At 38.3% G+C, this 18,306-nt stretch overlaps 1 protein-coding gene across 3 annotated transcripts in view; it reads left to right on the top strand.

Moving 5' to 3' along the window:
- Window positions 1–18,306, top strand: part of NALCN (sodium leak channel, non-selective) — a 276,634-nt gene that overhangs the window by 182,228 nt on the left and 76,100 nt on the right. For all 3 annotated transcript variants that reach the window (XM_072994642.2, XM_072994641.2, XM_072994639.2), the window contains 2 exons: window positions 2,812–2,949; window positions 8,092–8,166. In XM_072994642.2, the coding sequence (XP_072850743.2) occupies window positions 2,812–2,949; window positions 8,092–8,166 (213 nt within the window). The remainder of the gene's footprint in view (window positions 1–2,811; window positions 2,950–8,091; window positions 8,167–18,306) is intronic.

Genomic DNA, 18,306 nt, shown 5'->3' with positions numbered 1-18,306 from the left:
TATGTTATAGAGGGGAAAACCTCAAGATGGAACTGTTTTTGGCAGCTACACCTTTATTTCTTATAGTTTATTCTTCTCTGGATAGGTCCATCTGAATTAACTTTTAATTCAATAAAAACTAAAAATTTCCTTGCTTTTCCTGTGAGTATATGGGATATGATCTGTTTGATGGACCAAAAATATTATATCACTTAGATGTATTTTAACATTTGGTGATTTACATTATATATTTGCAGATGAATAATTTCTATTTAAATACCAGCATCAGAAGCACTAACTAATGTTCAGGAGAAAAACATATTTAGAGAAACGTGCAGAGCTTCCCCCACCCCCATCCACTGCAATAACAAATTAATTCAAAAGCCTTTCATTTGCATAAATCTCTAGGTCTCATTTTCACAGCTGTTGGTTCTGTCAGCAAGATAGCTGCATTTCAGATTCATTTTAGCATAAATGGTGGAAAGTATACCTTTCAACTAAAAATATCTTGTTCTGAAAGAAAGATTGCTACTTGCTGAACTTAAAATCGTTGTACACTGCCTTATTATTTTCTTTAAACTAGTGTTTTCCAATACAGAGAACTTTAACAATATATGAAAGGTTTAAAATTCTCTTGCAATACCGTTACAATGAAGCATTTTTAAATGGAACCTTCCTTTTTCTTCAGAATTAAAAGGCTATCTAGCTTTTGTTTTAATACTGTATAACATTTGTTCTTTCTAAAATAAATGAGGTATCAGTGATTCAGTGCTATTTATTTGCTATTCAGAAGGATCTTAAAAAACAGTTGCTTCCGTTAAAATGGTCCTTAATTATAATGTCAAAGCAATTCAGATACCAAAAAAGGTTGATTTGTTGAAATCAAATAAACTTCATCTGTTCATATGTGTATAATGTTGCCTTATCTAGCTGTCTAAGTTCACGTATGTTGATCATCACTCAAAATTGGAAACTGCAGGTATGCATTGGAAATAGATTCAGGTCATAACATGCATGTGCTGGTTACAATGAAATACACATTCAAACATGTATTCAACTTCACACCCCTATTCTTCACATTCTTACAGAACTTTGAAAGTTACTTTTTGAAATGAATTGTTAGCATTACTTATTGTACCTACTCATTTCGAGGGCCCTACATCATCAGCTGCCTGTTCCTTTGTTCTGTCTGGCCTTAGAGGTTCCAGGTCCTCATCTGAAGATGATTCCACTGGCATAGTCATGACAGTACTCATTGTAATTTTTGTGAATAAGTAAATCGGTCTAAAACGTTAAGAATATGGCCTAAGTTTTTAAAAAAATCCCCTCAAAATGCCCCCCAATGCATTTTAGCCTCTCTGTAAGAATAATGTTGAATTAACAAACAAAAAGTACTCATTGCACTCTGAAAGTAACATTGTTATCCTCTTGTAATGTTACTTTCAAAAGGAGCATTTCAATACTGTGCAAAATAATGCTTTACAGGTAGCACTTTACCTCCAGGCTCTGTATTATTACACAACTGATCACATCTTCTTAACCTGCAATAAGAGCTGAACTGAAGCCAATAATAAAGCTTATCTGAAAGTAGCACCTGTTGCCTGATGCTTCCAAGAACATTGGAAAGGGCTGTAACTAAGAAAAACTGTAAGGGAATAGTTGACACCATGATGACTTTTTAGCTTTTTAGATGGTACTAGAAAGACAAAAAGCACTGAAAAATGGCATTCAAAAGAACTCATGACTACTTCTGAAATGCAGTGTCATCCCTTAGGTTTTGTAGAGCATTTCCTTCTTCTTTTTCCCCACAGGTTTGCTGCTGGTTGTGAGGAAAATCCTGGATGGAAATAGATCATAATGATATAAAAGCGCATATACAAAATGCAGGAAATATGCATATACAAAATGGAAGCAGTGCACATGTAGGAATGCAAGAAAGTCGGCATCATAGCAAGCCAAGCTGTGACATCTTACAAACAGTCTAATCTAGAAGATGGACTACACAGGCATTTAGTTCATTTAGCTGCAGGGATAGGTTGGGTTACTCCCAAAGATGACAATCAGACAGTGTCTTTGCTGGAGCCCACCAGCCCACTTTCTGGTGCCCTGTCAAGGGCTTTTTTTTTTTTTAATGTAGGTAGGATTGCTCTGTTTTGGTCCATTTCCACCTCATGTAATGGTTGGAAATGAACCAAGTCTTCCTTTTTTTTGATTTTGCAATATTGTGAAGTGGCTTAATAGAGCCACTTCAGGATATTGGCTAATTAAGCACTTCTTTTGCTCCTCAACAGGGAGGCAGAGGATGTGAAAAAATATTCTCCATCAGAGCAATGAAAATGTGCTTCATCACTTATAAAAAATGTTAATATTTTATTTCCGTTGTCTTAACGGGCTGGTCGAGAACTGTTGACAGTCAAATCTGCCACCATGTCAACTGGCAAGAGAAAGAATATATTTGTGTATTACCTATGTGTAATAGGCTGTGGGTGGCTTTCATCTGGACCTTTAAAAGAAAAGTATGAGATACACATATCTCATATACTTCTCTTGCAGATCACATATAATACACATGCCTAATACGCATACACTTTTAAAAAGACTACATAGACTTCCTTAGGTCTGTATCCTATTTCAGTGTGAGGACTGCACCAAATGGCATAGTGGACCCCTTAGTGACCCTATTTAGCCTGCTCCAGCTGGCTGTATAGACAAGCCCAGAGAAGTTTGACTCCTCAAGCATAAGCCAGTTATGTGTGGGCTAACAATTACCAGCATTTTCACTTAGGTCATTATTATTTTAATATTCCAATTCTTGATTATGTTTTCTTTTAGGCTTTTATGTCAATGTTCCAGATCCTAACACAGGAAGGATGGGTGGATGTGATGGATCAGACTCTTAATGCCGTGGGGCATATGTGGGCACCAGTTGTTGCTATTTACTTCATACTTTATCATCTTTTTGCTACCCTGGTAAGCCATATGCCTAATACGTTTGTTTTTATTTACCTCTTGAAATACTTATCATGTTGCTCATATGTGGAATGAAGGTAGGCATAATGATGAAAGTACTGATTTTCAGTCCCTGTCCTATACACCAGACAGGGATGCATTCTCAGTGGGGCAGTCCAAACAGCCAGATTCTTTCTTTCTTTGGATTCTGTTGAGTGATAAATACTTTCTTTCTTTGATTCTGTTGAGTGATAAATACAGGATGAGGTTAAGTCTTTTTGAAATTCATGAAGAAGAAACAATAACTTATAAAAGTTAATCAATTTCAGTGCTAGAAATACATCTTGTCATATTTTCCCCATAGTTTCCTGATCAATATTTTTCCCTCCAGCATTATATGGTCTCTGCCACCACTGATTTTGTAAGCGGGGGGGGGGGGGCTTCATGAATCCAGACTGGTCACCAAACCACTGGTTCTTAACCTTGGGTTACTCACGTGTTTTTGAACTTCAACTCCCAGAAACCCCAGCCAACACAGCTGGTGGTGAAGGCTTCTGGGAGTTGTAGTCCAAAAACACCTGAGTAACCCAAGGTTAAGAACCACTGACCTAAACCAGGTCAAGGAATAACAGGATGAAATTAGAGAAGTTGTTACCTGCTCTGTTTCATAGTTCTTTATAGAAATGGGCATGAACTTCAGATTGGAGTTTTGTGCCGGTTTGGTACTGCACCTGCACAGGTGTTGTGTGGAGCCCATGTACTTCCCTCTCTTGCCTCCTCTGCGCACTTGCCCATTCCCTGGAATCTCTGTCCTGCCTCCTTGTCTGTGTGGGCAGCTGGTGGAGGAAGCAATGGAGGGAAGCACAGCTGCGCACGGTGAATGGGCAGTTGCATGGAGAAGGCAGGGAGGCAAGCAAGCATCACCCAGGGAATGGGCGAGCATGCAAAGGAGGCAGAAGGGGGAAGAACATGGCACCCACACAACACCTGTGTGGACACAGTGCCGAATCAGCACAAATCTCCAAACCAAGATTCGGGAGCATCTCTAGTACTTTGTGAAGTCTGCATGAATAGGATGTTTACTCTGTATAATGAGATAGTAAGCCTTTATCTTTATTTTAGCCAAAAGAAAGCAGAAGTGAACCTCTCTACGTATTTTTCTTCAGATTTTCTCTTTGGAATCTGTCTCTGAAGTTCTTCCCCTCCAGGATGACAACTCTTAAGTCAGAGACAAATGTGTCCAATATTAATCTCTGTAGTTTTTGAATGTTGCTATTTCTGATGTCCATTCTGTGTCTATTTATTCTTTTGTGTAGAGGTTGGCTAGTCTGTCCAATGAACAATGTTGTGGGATGCTACTGGCAAAACAACAACAACAGCAACATATATCCCCATAATATCCAACTTAATTCAGAAAGATTTTTGGCTGGAACCCTAGAGTGGCTGCCAGTCCGAGTTGGAGATACCCAACAGCATAACAGAGTTTCCTAAACTTGATCTTAAAAGGAAGAAATTACACATTGTCATTTTATCAAGCATGACTTGTATATTAATACCTGGGGCTATTGTATTTTGGACACATCATAAGAAGACAAGACTTACTGACAATGACAATAATAATGAGAAAAGCTGAAGGCAGTAAGACGAGAGGAAGACTGGACATGAGAGGGATTGATTTAATAGAGAAACCATAACTCTCAGTTTGCGAGCTCTTTAGCAGGGCTGTTCATGACAGGAACTTTTGGAGGTCACTAATTCATAGGGACGTGCTGGCCCTGCATGTTCAACTGCTGAAGCCTCTGTGCTGCAAGGTCAGAAGACCAGCAGTCATAAGATCAAATCCACGAAGCAGAGTGAGCTCCCATCGCTTGTCCCAGCTCCTGCCAACCTAGCAGTTTGAAAGCATGTAAAAATGAGAGTAGATAAATAGGTACCACCATGGTGGGATGGTAACGGCATTCCGTGTCTAGTCGCGCTGGTCACGTGACCACGGAAACTGTCTTTGGACAAACGCTGGCTCTATGGCTTGGAAATGGGGATGAGCACCATGCCCTAGAGTCGGACATGACTGGACGAAATGTCAAGGGGAACCTTTACCTTTACCTAATTCATAGAGCCACCATGAGTCAGAAGCAACATGAGGGCAAATAGCAATTACATTGCACAAAGGCTCGGGTCAAATAAGCCTTGTTAAGTCTTCAGGGTGCCATGGGACTCTTCAGTTGTTTTCTCTGCAACATACTGACCCAAATCATGTTGCTTAGCCTAGAAAATTGTACTAGAGTAGGACATTTGAATCAAGGAGATTTGGCAAATTAACTTCTCTATAAGTTCCATTGATTCAAATGGGCTTTCTCTAACCATGATTTACTGTGCTAAAGTAAAACCCAAAGGACACTGTGTGGTCATTAAAATTGTAGAACAATGTGACACCTTTATTATTAAATCACAGTTAGAGGAGACCCATTTGAATCAATGGAACATGCCGAAGACTTGACTTATCAAATCCTTATTGATTCAGTGTGGGCCTACTTTAGTGCAATTTATTATGCTAAGCAACATAATTTTGGCCACTAACATGGCTAGACCTCTGAAAATCTCCACAAACTGTAACTGCTGTTTTATTTCCTGATTACGATTATGTATGTTCCAGTGAAATAAAATAATAAGCTTATGGGTTTTTAATTCTTTTCTAGTACTAGGGACAGGGGTGGGACAAGAGCAGGGACTGGCAGACATACAGAGGATAATCAGTACAAAGAAATTGGTGTTTAATTCTTTCTTTACTCCCAGTTTTCTCTAAGGAGTTCTAAATAATTTGCTTTTAGCCCTGCTGGACTCCAAGCCAAAAGTGACTGGACAAAAATAGAATATTTGCAAAGGAGAGTAGCCATGGGTCAGAAAAGTCAAACACACCTCTTTGTAGTGACCTCTTCCCTTGCAAGTGACTTTATGCCTCCATTTATTCCCAAGATCTGAGAAAAGGAGAGGGAAATTAAACAGAAAAGTTCACCAGTAAAACACTCAGCTTTGCTTGAAGTTGTCTTCCTGCAGTATTATGGCTTTGAAACAAAGGTGGTTTGTGTACACAGTGGTGCAAGAAGAATCTCCTCGTTCAGCAGGTTATTTGACAAAGTAATGATTTGGGAGAAGGTGAAGGCAGAGGGGCTTGGGTTCAGTCCCTCCCTGATAAATAAGTGGTCTGCAGTGTGAGCATACACTAGTAAAAGGGACAGGATCTTGTGTTCTCATCCATTCTAACGTAGGTAGAAGCTCTTTGTGTTCCATCTTTTGCTCAGGAAAAGGACCCAGAGCAGAGTCCAAAAGAAAATAGCCAGATCATGGCCATGTACTTTCTTGGTTATAAAACTTGTTTTTCTTTTTTGTAAACATTTCCCCTGATGGTTGAATTAGCAACTTAAATTGATGTCATTTTCATTTTTTATAATTTGGACAATTTATTATTTCCTTTTTATTTGATATTTTATAGAGACATATTGGTTCTCATGAATATATTTGTATTTTATTGTGAACATCCTGAATATATGTTAAGCAAATAGTGCTACTGCATGCAGTATTTGGACCAGATACAGGGAGGTCCTTTGAAGCTGGTAGAAGCTCACTTCTTTATATTTGCATTTTCTCCAGAACAGAGCAACTATATTAATTTATTCGTGAAGGCTTTCACGGCCGGGATCTAATGGTTGTTGTGGGTTTTTCAGGCTCTTTGGCCATGTTCTGAAGGTTGTTCTTCCTAACGTTTCACCAGTCTCTGTGGCTGGCATCTTCAGAGGACAGCACTCTGTGCTCTAGTACAGTTTGTTTGGGAGTTTAGTATTTATGGCTGTGAGATCAGCTTTTGTCCTTTTCAGGAGATGGGTGATTAGTGTGTCTTGTTGTGGGTTTATTGTTGTGATAAGGAGGAGAGATTATCTGTCACTGTGATTGATGGGTGTCATTAGCTGGTCTTTTGTGTGTAGTGATCCCTGGTCCTTGTGGCTGGGTAGAGTTTGTTGACCTTTTGCACACTGTATTTTTCAGAGCTGGGAGCCACGTTTTGTTGAGTTTCAAACTTTCCTGTTTTTGTTGAAGTTCTGCTGGTGCGTGTGGATTTCAATGGCTTCCCTGTGCAGCTTAACATAATGATTGCTGGTATTGTCCAGTATTTCAGTATTTTGAAATAGAATTTCATGTCCAGCTTGTTTTAGGGCATGTTCAGCTACTGCCGATTTTTCTGGTTGTTTTAGTCTACAGTGTGGCCAGGTATATATCGGAACCACAAAACAAAGCATCCAAACCAGAATCAAAGAACATGATAGACATTAATGTGATAATGCTCCAGATTTGTTTTTTTGACATTTGCTAGAAATCTTTATTGTATGGCTGTCATTCACAGCTGTAGAGATCAGAAATGACTGAAGATTAAATTGACGTATATATCATATCTCCTGCAGAATTTCTTGATAAAATCAAGTGGATCTTTTTATTGTGATCGTACCTGTAGCCACAGTCTGAAATGGGGCTAGGACCAATTCTTCTATTTTCTAAATGTTTATAGTTAAAGAAATGCCTCTTTGTCAGAAGATATCTGTAAATCTGATATAATCTGTTACACACCCACAAACACACTTTCAACTGGATACAATGATTTTACATCTGAAATAATTTTCCCTTTTAATTTTTCATTTGACAATCTCACTCTGCCTAATGATGGGCTACCCTGGCGTCTAGCACTTGTGAAGCCTATTAATAGGAGGGATGGAGAAAATGAAGATATAGATGGTATGACCAAAATTCCCATTTCAGTAATAGCCCATCAAGACACTTGTGCAGAGTCCTTTTACGGTTACCAGAGAAGGAACAGAAATAGGACTTTGCTAAGACCCATGACGTCCTTTCCCTTACAGGAAACATGCCCATGAAGAAAGCTATACCTGCACTCCTTTCTGTTTTTCATAATTTCTACCAGTCATAATTTTTAGGCATGTCTAAACCCTGCAAAATATAATGTTCATAGAACAGTTCTTACATGTGATATGTTACAATCCAAGAGAAATGCACTGTTTTTATCTGATGTTACCAGTAAAGTCAGTTTAGCTATAATGCAAAGCAAGATCTTCTGTGTTTAATACTGACATATGTTGTCTTTTAATCCTTGTGTAGATTCTGCTGAGCTTGTTTGTTGCTGTTATTTTGGATAACTTGGAACTGGATGAAGATCTAAAGAAACTTAAGCAAGTAAGCCTTTTCATGTTGTATTTTAATTGCAAGGACGCAGTATTGTGTCCTAATTTTACAAGAGATATGCAGATGTTAAACAATCTTTAGAAAAGCAAATTAAGTAAGGTGTATATAGACTTGAATAGGGCATGAAATACTTAAATCAAGCTTTGATGATCAGCAAACATGGTTTCTTTTAGATTTTCCTTTGATTATATGAAATGTTTCTTGAGCAGTAGACCTAAAACCATCACACTTACCTTCATCTTAACCAAAACCAAAAGAAAAGTAATAGCAATGAACGTATTTCGTCTGTACCACCAACACAGAAAAAAAAAACACAGCCCAGCAGTCTCTTGTTAGAGCAGGAGATTCCACTACATTTCATTAAGCTATCTATTTGTGAAGAGATGTATGGGGGGAAAAACCCTACTTCCTCCATTGAAGTGAAGAAGGAAGCCCTCATGTCCAGTGAGTGGTCCCTGGTGTATACCATGGCTTTTAACGCACTCAGGATCACAGAAAAAGATTTTAGAGTGACTTTAGATATTTAAACAAAACGAAAAGCCAAATCCAATATGGCCTGAAGCAAATTCAGTTTTTTCCTTGTCTGTCAGTGGGTGAGCAGGCAGGCAAGTCCTGTGTGTGGAAGACAGAACAGAATGAGGCTTTTGAGCACAGTGATTCCTTGTGGGCCACAAAGCCCCCTCTCTGAGGTTGTGGGCACATTTCCTAGCACTCCTCTCATTAATCATTTCTCATTCACACGATTCCAGCACAAGTGACACCGTAAGAAAATTGTTTTCCCATGAGCTAAATGAAATGGAACTCCTGGTTTTGGAATGATTGCAATTGTGAATTATTCTTCTAAAATATTTGTTTCCTTATCATGAAAGTAAAGCAGAAATGTGTATGAGTATCTCTGTACATATATATTAATCCAGTGACATTTTAACTTTTGCATTATAAGCTGATCATAAGAAGAAGGAGAAATGGTGTGTATAATTGTCGTTCTTCTTAATCAAGCTGTTTTTAAAATTGGAAATGGCTTTGTAACATTGTAGGGGAGAATGCTCTTCTCAGCCTGTAATTGAAAAACCTAAATGAAACACCAGGAGGTAGCTGGCTAATTTGCTGTGGGCTGATTCTTCAGAAAGCCTTTGTGCATACCAATTTAACCTGTCTCACCTTGCACAGGATTCATTTTTGCCAACGTTTCTTTTCATTTGCCATTTGCTGTTAACCATAGGTTGTGGGAAAGGGACTTTTTTTGATTGTTAATGACTACCTGGGAGGAATGCCTTCCAATCAATTTCTTCCTCTTGTTCATAATTTTCATGAAAATGGCCTGCACTACAGTGTGATGGTTGTTCCCTTAAGGCTGTATTAAGTTATACAAGCTGTATTATTTTCTACAACCTATTCATTAAAGTACAAAAAAAAAGAGAGGAAAAGATGGCTGTACTTGAAAGCACTTGGCATTTGAGAAATGTGGTGAGTGTTTGGCAGTTACTGAAAAATCTGAAGAATTAATCAAGCAGGTGCTCAGCATTTAGCAAAATGCAGACCTTAGTATATCAAGGTTAACACAGTTGTGTTCACCTCAGTGTTAACTGTATTGAGATTGTCAATAACTAACTGACTTTCTGTTACAATGCTCAAATCTTGCAAGCGTGCAATCTTGTAAAACAATAATAAATGTCAAACAAATTTAACCATAAAACCATTAAAATCAAATAAAACTAAGAATCATAGAAGTCAGTTAACTCGACAGTTAAAAACAACATGGTAGAATAAGCATATTGACAGAATAGTGCCCTCTGGAATATATTCCTAATTTCATGTCTCTTTAAGGGATTTACATTACCAATATCTTATTGTTTTTAAGCCACTTCTAGGACTTTGTTTTCTTTTTAAGAGAGGCACATAATTTGCATCATTAAAATAGAAAGCATTATGTTGATAAAGTCATCTTACAAAAGCATATCTGTAGTTAATATTATTATTGATCCTAATTTAACCAGAAAGACCCAGAAGGGCTGGGAAAAGCAATAGGAATGGAACAGAAATACACTGGATTATGTGTCGCAACACATGTGGTTGTTCTGTATACTTGAAGAGTTGTTAAATCATGAACGTGTGACATTGCCTACCCAGTTTTTATTCTGAAAGTAGCTGCTAGGGTTTCCTATCTGTTGGGATGGTGGTTATGTCTGAAAGTTTGAGAATGTCTCATGGACACCATCACAGTTTGTGTGGTGAAGGGAAGTGTCCTTCCATTATTTGCCTTGTCGAGTAAAAAATTCCAGTAGGCAAAAGATAAAACAGAATGAACCTTGAAAGCTCAACATTAAAATATCGCAGTTAATCTTTATAGTGCCATTCATTTTTGTCTCGTTAGTTTTTCATTTCTTTTTGTTTGGGTTTTTTTTTTTTTTTTGGTCAGATATTAAGATAAGTGAGAAGATTGGTAGGAAAGAGGGCACCATTTTGCTTCTACCATCCTGTTTCTTCCAAAGAATGTGCTAGGACAAGTAACTGCATTTTTACCACACATTACTGTTCTTTAATGAAAAGTGTTCTTAGTGGCAAGATCATTGCGGTGTCATTGACATAAATGGCAGAACGTGATCAAAAAGCTCAGACCCTGAAACCTAGCCTAATGGCTATTAATATAAACTATGCTTTATTTACTCTCAAAACCCTCATAATAATGTAATGTTGTACAATATTGTTGCCTGAAAATGAAAGGCAGGATCAGGGCTCTAGATCAGACTTTTTTAAATGTTAGGAACCAAACATTTTTTTTCATTTGCCTGGGTAGTGGCTTGCTCTGGTCAGTAAGACTGCAGAATAATATCTACAGTGATATTGGGTCCATAGATAGATATCACAGTACAGATTGACACAAAACACAACCTTAATCTGCAGAATTAGGTTGTACAGCAATGTCAAGCTTTCCTCAGTTTCAATTGTATGTGACTTTGGTCCACAAATTACTTTTTCTAGGATAGGATTGATGTGTGTCCCAAGGGCGGATGCCTCTAAATGATAAAGAATCACTACTGTACCTCCAGGGCTCCACATTTACCAGGTACACAGCCTTATCTGCCCTCCCAATTAATTGTTCCAAGGGTGCTTTGTCTTTATTCAGTTTTTCTTGCTCCCAGTCCATGCTTGCATTGAAACTGAGAATGAGTGTAAAAGCCTACTGCCTTTTCACTATGAAATATCAGGCATTCTCATCTGATTTTAGACATTAAGCACCATGTCACTGTCAATTAGTGTCTGGATGGTAGAAGAGAGTCAGATAATGAGAAATCAGCAATTTTTTTAAAAAAAAATCCCTACATGAATTGGTTTACTACGCCAATTCACAATACTTTGTGGATTTCTTAAGGGTCATTAAGTCGATTCCAGTTTTCAACTAGCATTTTCTTGGCACAAAGTACTCAGAAGTGGTTTACCAGTTCTTCAGGTAGAATTCTGGATGTACAACTTGCTCAAGGGTTCACAAACTGGCTGTTCTCTTGGGAAGCACACTGAGGAATTGTACTTCTGAACTTTGGTTCTGAAGCTATGATCTCAAACCCACCAAGTTATCGAGCTAGCTATTCTGTGAATTGTTCAGAAAATGATAAATGCTTTTTGAATTTTTCAGCATATCATTTCCTTCTTAGCTCACCATTTGCAACCCATCGTTACTACCATATTTATAACTGAGGCTAATACTTCATCCATCTGACAAAGTATCTGCAAAAGCTTTTGCCACAATGAATTTGTTAATCTGTAAGTTTGTGCACTTCTTTATTTGAGTCCTTCCCAAGTCATGTGGAAAACTCTTAATAGAAATGGGACAGGATTCCCACATCTCCTAAGACATAGCCCAGGCCATCTGACTCTTAATCATTTCAGTAGCTCACTTTCTGCTCAGTTTCCTCTTTCAAAGAAATATTCCCTTGGGAAAAATCAGTTCTCCCACACAGCTTCCCACATCTGTCAGTCTTTTTCTTCCTAATGCATATTCATGACCTAAGTACAGATGTTCATTACTGAAAACATTTTTGCAGTTGATGTGCTTTATTACTTGTGACTGTACATTTTCTCAGCACGCTTGAATATTTCCAGGAAATGCATAGTTTGAAATGAATGAAAATTGCTCTCTGTCTCTCTGTCCATCACCAGCTAAAATAATTGTCATTTTTCTCTGGGTTCATGTTTTTCAAGTAAAAAACAGTTCAGCCAATTTAGCTAATAAAATCCCCCCCACCCACTTGCATCATGACAGTGCATTAAAAAACCAAGATGTTTTAAAACCTGACTCTTCATACTCCTGTCATCTTTGGTGATCTATTAATTGATTTTAGTGCTTTCCTTTTATAATTATCATTCAATCACATTGAAAACTGATTGTCATTTAATGTTATATCTGTGTGGAATTGGGCTGGAGCCTCCTTTTGCTTTTGTGCCGGCTGTCTCATGATATGTGTAACTTGGATATTATCGTCACCATCATGCTTTCTAATAGTGAACTCAGATTATGAACGCTGACATTTTGGTTATGTAGCCAAAACTGGAGCCACTGAAAAACAAAAGGGAAATATAAGTATGCTTGTGGGGATACCATAAGATCTGCAGAAGCATAAATTATCTTTAAAAATAAAACCTAAATGGGGATTGGGGGTGGGGGGGATTTAGCCGGTGAAAACTCAAGATTCTTAATAGTTATGGAGTATTATGTGTCAGAGGAGGTGGGGAGAAGATGTGGCACGCATTAAAGAAGTACATGGCTGGCTAGTTGGCAGGAATCCTAAGCAGCATTCATGTGAAGAGGTGCCATTGCACTAAAACTTGCGGTGTGAGATCTCTGTATATAAGATTGTGGGACTCAGTATCGATGACACTATAAAGACCATTCACATGGAAATGTCAGCATGTTTGAGAAACCCTCTGTTTCATAAAAGTACAAAAGAATTAATTTGTTAATTATTTTAAATTTTAAATTATTATTTATTTTTAAAACCACAATAGTCTTAAAGTACTACGTACAAATGGCCAGTGATAGATTAAAGTAGTATGACATACTAACTATAACTCTCTCTCTCTCTCTCTCTCTCTCTCGCTTACTCTCTCTGTCTCTATCTCTCTCTCTCTCTCTCTCTCACACACACACACACACACACACACACAAAAGCCCACAAATTGCTAGCAAATTTTGAAGCCATTGTTGAAAACTTTAATGAATTAGATTGTAGCAAACTAACTTTTAATGAATTGTTTCCAAGTTCTGAAGAGTCTTTGTCTTGCATCTTATATGGCAGAGAAAGTACAAATGGGACTGAGAATCCCCTTATCTACCTATCCCATTTCCTAAGGACCCTGTATCCTCAGGAGATTGAAAACTAATACCACATTCAGTTACAGTAATGCAAAAGAATGCCATTTGCTGCTGTTGAGATGATGAGATAGCATTTTTGTTCAAAGTTTTCTTATATTTTATCTAGAGGGCTTGTGGGCTCTTTCAGTCACCCGAAAGCCAGGAATTAACAAGTAGTACTTTCCTGACAAGGAGAAGCAGTGATAGGAAAGCTGTACTTGTATGAGTTCTGCCTGTCATGTTGCTGTTAAAACTTATTTTTCTTCATTGGAAAGAAAAAAAACTTGGAAAAGTCTATCACAGGCAGGAGATTTCTTTTTTTCTCGATGAAAATGTGAAGTGTGGTGATTATTAATGTTGGGGGAGAGAAACCAGCTTGTTTTCTGACAGAGATGAATGAAGGTGCAGGAAGGAAATTTTCCCGCAACTGTTTTTCAGGTAGCACTAGTGCATATGGCATGGACAGAGTGTTAGAGAGTGTTTCCTGTCCTCTGATACCCCAGAAAGCTTTCTCCATCAAATTACTGATACAAATTACTGTTGAGAAATATTTGACTTACAGTCAGCCTTGGATAAGGTTAAGGGTTGATAAGGTGAACAGAGTCAGACCTAAGTGGGTATGCCAGATGCAACTATTACACATTTGATCATCCTCCCAACAAGTGTGCAAAGTTGTATTAAATTCTCTACGTATCATCCTGGGAGTGCAACAGTTCATTGGGGCTGCAGACTAGAGCTCAGTTGTAATTAGAAGGTTTTTGAAAAAATACCTTATGACCTTCATTCTCTGTTGAAATGAATACACCAACTACGTATACTTCTGTACCTCTTTGGTGGTGGGTAGTGATGGTTCCACAATTAGAGATGCGGGTATTCGTATTCGTATACAAATATGCCCACACAGGTGGCGGTAACGAGGGTCCAGCCCCATGGGGCCGGATGGTCCACTCACTGATCTGCCACTGCTGCAGATGCCGCGATGCTTCCACTGGTTCTGTAGATCACGATCAGCTAGCCACTTCTGGCAGGAGGATAACCCTTGCTGCAAGGTCAAAGAGTAGCTCGCAGATTGCGATCTGCAGAACCATTGGAAGAATCGCGGCATCTGCAGCAGCAGCAGATCAGTGAGTGGACCATCCGGCCCCATGGGGCTGGACCCTCGTTATCACCACCTGTATGGGGATATTTGTATTTGTATACGAATATGAATACCCCCCCATCTCTATCCACAACGTGAGCAAACTACTATCATGTCTGGATGAAGAGGCTGGAACCCATTGACAGATGGTGGATAACCCAGGGTTTATTCCTTGATCTAAGAGTGTGAGGAGCAATATATGACAGGATGTGCTCTGAAAAAATATGCTGAGTCTATATCTTACTGTCAGGCATACAGTACCTTGAGAAATAGAACTGTTAATGCTGAAATCAAAATCAAATGCATATTTAAAAAGACTGATTAGCCTCAACAGAAGATAGCTACATTTGTATTAGAAACAAAAATCACTATATAAATGTCAATACAAGGATTTTTTCATAAGACACTTGAGAAATATCAGACAGGCTTTAGAGAATGTCATGTTATTAAATGCTATATCATTTATTATAATAATAATGTTCTTCCCCTTCCCTGTTTCAAACCTTAATACTTTGTCCTTTTCTCAGAAAGCTCTCCAGGTGTTAAAATACAATTCGTGCAGAGATCAATGTGAGAGATTGTAGTGTGTTCTTTTGTTGCTTTCTGAAATGTTGCCATGATTTTAAGTTGATTGGTTACTGTTTCTGATGGCACTGCAAAAAGCCATAATGTCTTCAAGGTAATAATGTTCTTTTACAGCATACAGCTTTCTTACAAAAAAAAAAGCTAGTGAAAGAACATGCTATTTTTATTAAATACTGCTAGACACTCCTGCTGCTGTTGGGTTTTTTTTTTTAATGTGATTGTCTCCAGCATAAATGAAGACACCCCATGAAATCACAGCATCCTATTTTTATTCTTGTTTCCCTGTGAAACCCTATGTGCCAGGTTCTTCATTGTTTCTGAGTTGTTGCTTGTTTTTAAATTTTATTTACCAAGGTTTGTTTTACACAAAAGCAATTCTTGTAATTCTCTAGCAAAACAAAATTAATTATCCCTAGAAAACAGACAATGCAGAATATTCTTCTTAAGTTATATTTATGCCTGTGCAGTGTAGTTAGTGTCAAAGCAGGAATACCATAAGTGTTGTAGGGTGAAGCAGGAATATTTTTCATGGTTGCCCATTTTTCACAGAAACTCTCCAGATATTATCACCTGCCGTCTATTTTTTTCCTTCTAAAGATACACTCTTATCTTCAGTCATAAGGGCAACCTTTCATGCATGAAGCAACCGCATGATATGAGATAGATAATTATATTGCCATGTGACTGATAAGCAGACCTGCTCAATATTTTCAGTAGGTTTGTCACAGGTGCACCCCTCTGATAAAAAGATCAAATAATTCCTGCTAACAGAAAACATATACCACGTGAAGTCGACTGGCCTAGAAACAGTCTCCCCAATGTGATCATTTTTGCTTTTGAGGAAGTTTTTTCCACCCCATATAGCCTAGAAGATAGCATTTCCCCTCATACTGCCTGAAGTAATACAGTTTGCCATTTTACTGGTTTACCAGGGAGCCATCTCACATTTCTGTTCTTCCAGCTGCTCCTGGCTTTATTCGTTCTCGAAGCTGCAAGAAAATATACTATTCTGCACAGTGCACAGAAATTAGATTGAATGTGATCTAACTGTTAGAGGAGGTGTTTAGTTATTGTCAGTAACATACAGGAAGCTTTTCACCTCAGAATCACTTGCAGGCTCCTTTTCACAATCCACTTTGTGAGCAATATTAATAATATAATATTTAGAACTAATACTTCAGGTTCATTAGTTTTCATGCTGAGTGCAACTATGGTGGCACACTTTGTAATCAACAGTCCAAGTGTTCTGTCACAAGATCATCACTGTCCTTGGGAGCTGATTCGACATTTGAAAATCCAACAGAGAGGATTTTCCATCTGTTCCCATGACTAATGTGTTTACCCACCCTTGTCTTCAGCCTCTTTTGTAACTTTTGAGAATCCTTGGAGAGCAGGTGAGGTCCTTGAAAACAGGAGGCAAGTAGATGCCATCCCCATCATCAAAAAAAGGGGGGGGAATAAGAACCAGGCAACTACCGATTAGTGAGCTTGACATAAGTACCAGTAAATGTTCTAGAACAGTTAATTAAACAGTCTGTGAGCATACAGCAAAAAGACTACAATTTCTGTGTCCCAGCAAATCTGTCTCAAAAACAGGTCATGCCAGTTTAATCTTCTCTCTCTTTCTCTTTTTGACAGAGTCACAAACTTGATAGATGAGGGGAATTACAGTATTTGGATGTAGTGTGTTTTGGTTTCAGCATGAGTTTTGACAAGGTTCTTTGTTATGTTCATGAGGCCACGCTGGTAATGTGTGAGCTGGACAATGCTCCCGTTAGGTGGCCATGTATCTGATAAATTGGCCATACCTGAAGACTGTTCATCAATGGTTCTCTGTCATCCTGGAAAGAAGAGGATGCCACAATGTTCTGTCCTGGGCCCAATATTGTCCCTTAACTTTATAATCAACTTGAATAAGGGCATGGAGTAAGCACTCATTAAATTTGCTGATGACATCAAAATGGGAGGAGTACCTAAATACTTCATATGACAACATCAAGATTCAATATAACCCTAACAGTTTGGAGAGCTGAGCCAAAAAAAAAAAGCAAGATGAATTTCAACAGGGAAAATGTAGGCAGGAAAAAATCAGATGCCCAGATATAACAGCTGACTTAGCTGCAGTACATTTGAAAAGGTTCTAGGGGTTTTAGTAGACTACGAGCTAAAGATGAATCAACAAGGTGATGTGATGGCAAGAACAGTGAAGGCTATATGAGACTACATCAACAGAAGAATAGCAACCAGATCAAGGAACATATTCTACTGTACTTTGGCCAGAATACTGTGGGTACCACAGTTTAAGGAAGAGATCAACAAGCTAAATATATCCAAAAAAGGGCAACCAGAATGTTAAAAGGTCTGCAAATCAGGGCTTATGAGGAACAGATGAAAGATGGGTATGTTTATCCTGAAAAGACAAGACTAAGAAGTGGTGTGATAGCTGTCTTCAAATATCTTAACGGCTGACACATGCAAGCTTGTTTTCTGTGGCTCTGGAAGTCAGACCTGAAAAAATGTATTCATGTTATGAGAAAAGACATTTCACCTAATCTTAAGGAAGGACTTGGCAGTACAAGCTGTTCAACAGTGGAATGCAGTGACCCAGAGACTTTTAAACAGAGGATAGATGACCACTTGTCATGGATGCTTTAGCTGTGTATTTTCTGCTTTGGAAATAATTGTTGTGGGTGCCCTCCTGGTCATGGGCCATCCTCAGCTTGAAGGTCCCTCAAGGACTGTCAGTTCCAACTTCCTGCAAAGCATTGTCTTATATGATTAGAAGCACCAATTTGTAAAAATATATCTGATATAATGCCAAGTATTTTAATCCAAAATTTGTGGATGTTTGGGTATTCCCACCATATATCTATCTCTGTATCTTCCTTATGACAGCTTTCCTAGTGGAAAGGAGAGGGAGAAAAATGCATGCAAAACAGTTTCACTGAAGTATAATACCATTTACCTATGAAGATTCTCAGTCATCCAGGTGAAGTTATCTGGAAATTGAGTCATGGCAACTGGACTTCTTTCTTATTAGGTCAAAACATTTCGCTAC

The sequence above is a fragment of the Pogona vitticeps genome, chromosome 3 (assembly GCF_051106095.1).
Source record: "Pogona vitticeps strain Pit_001003342236 chromosome 3, PviZW2.1, whole genome shotgun sequence".
Classification (NCBI taxonomy): Eukaryota; Metazoa; Chordata; class Lepidosauria; order Squamata; family Agamidae; genus Pogona; species Pogona vitticeps.
Note: the sequence above shows the minus strand (reverse complement) of the source record. Positions and strands in the feature narration are given on the sequence as shown.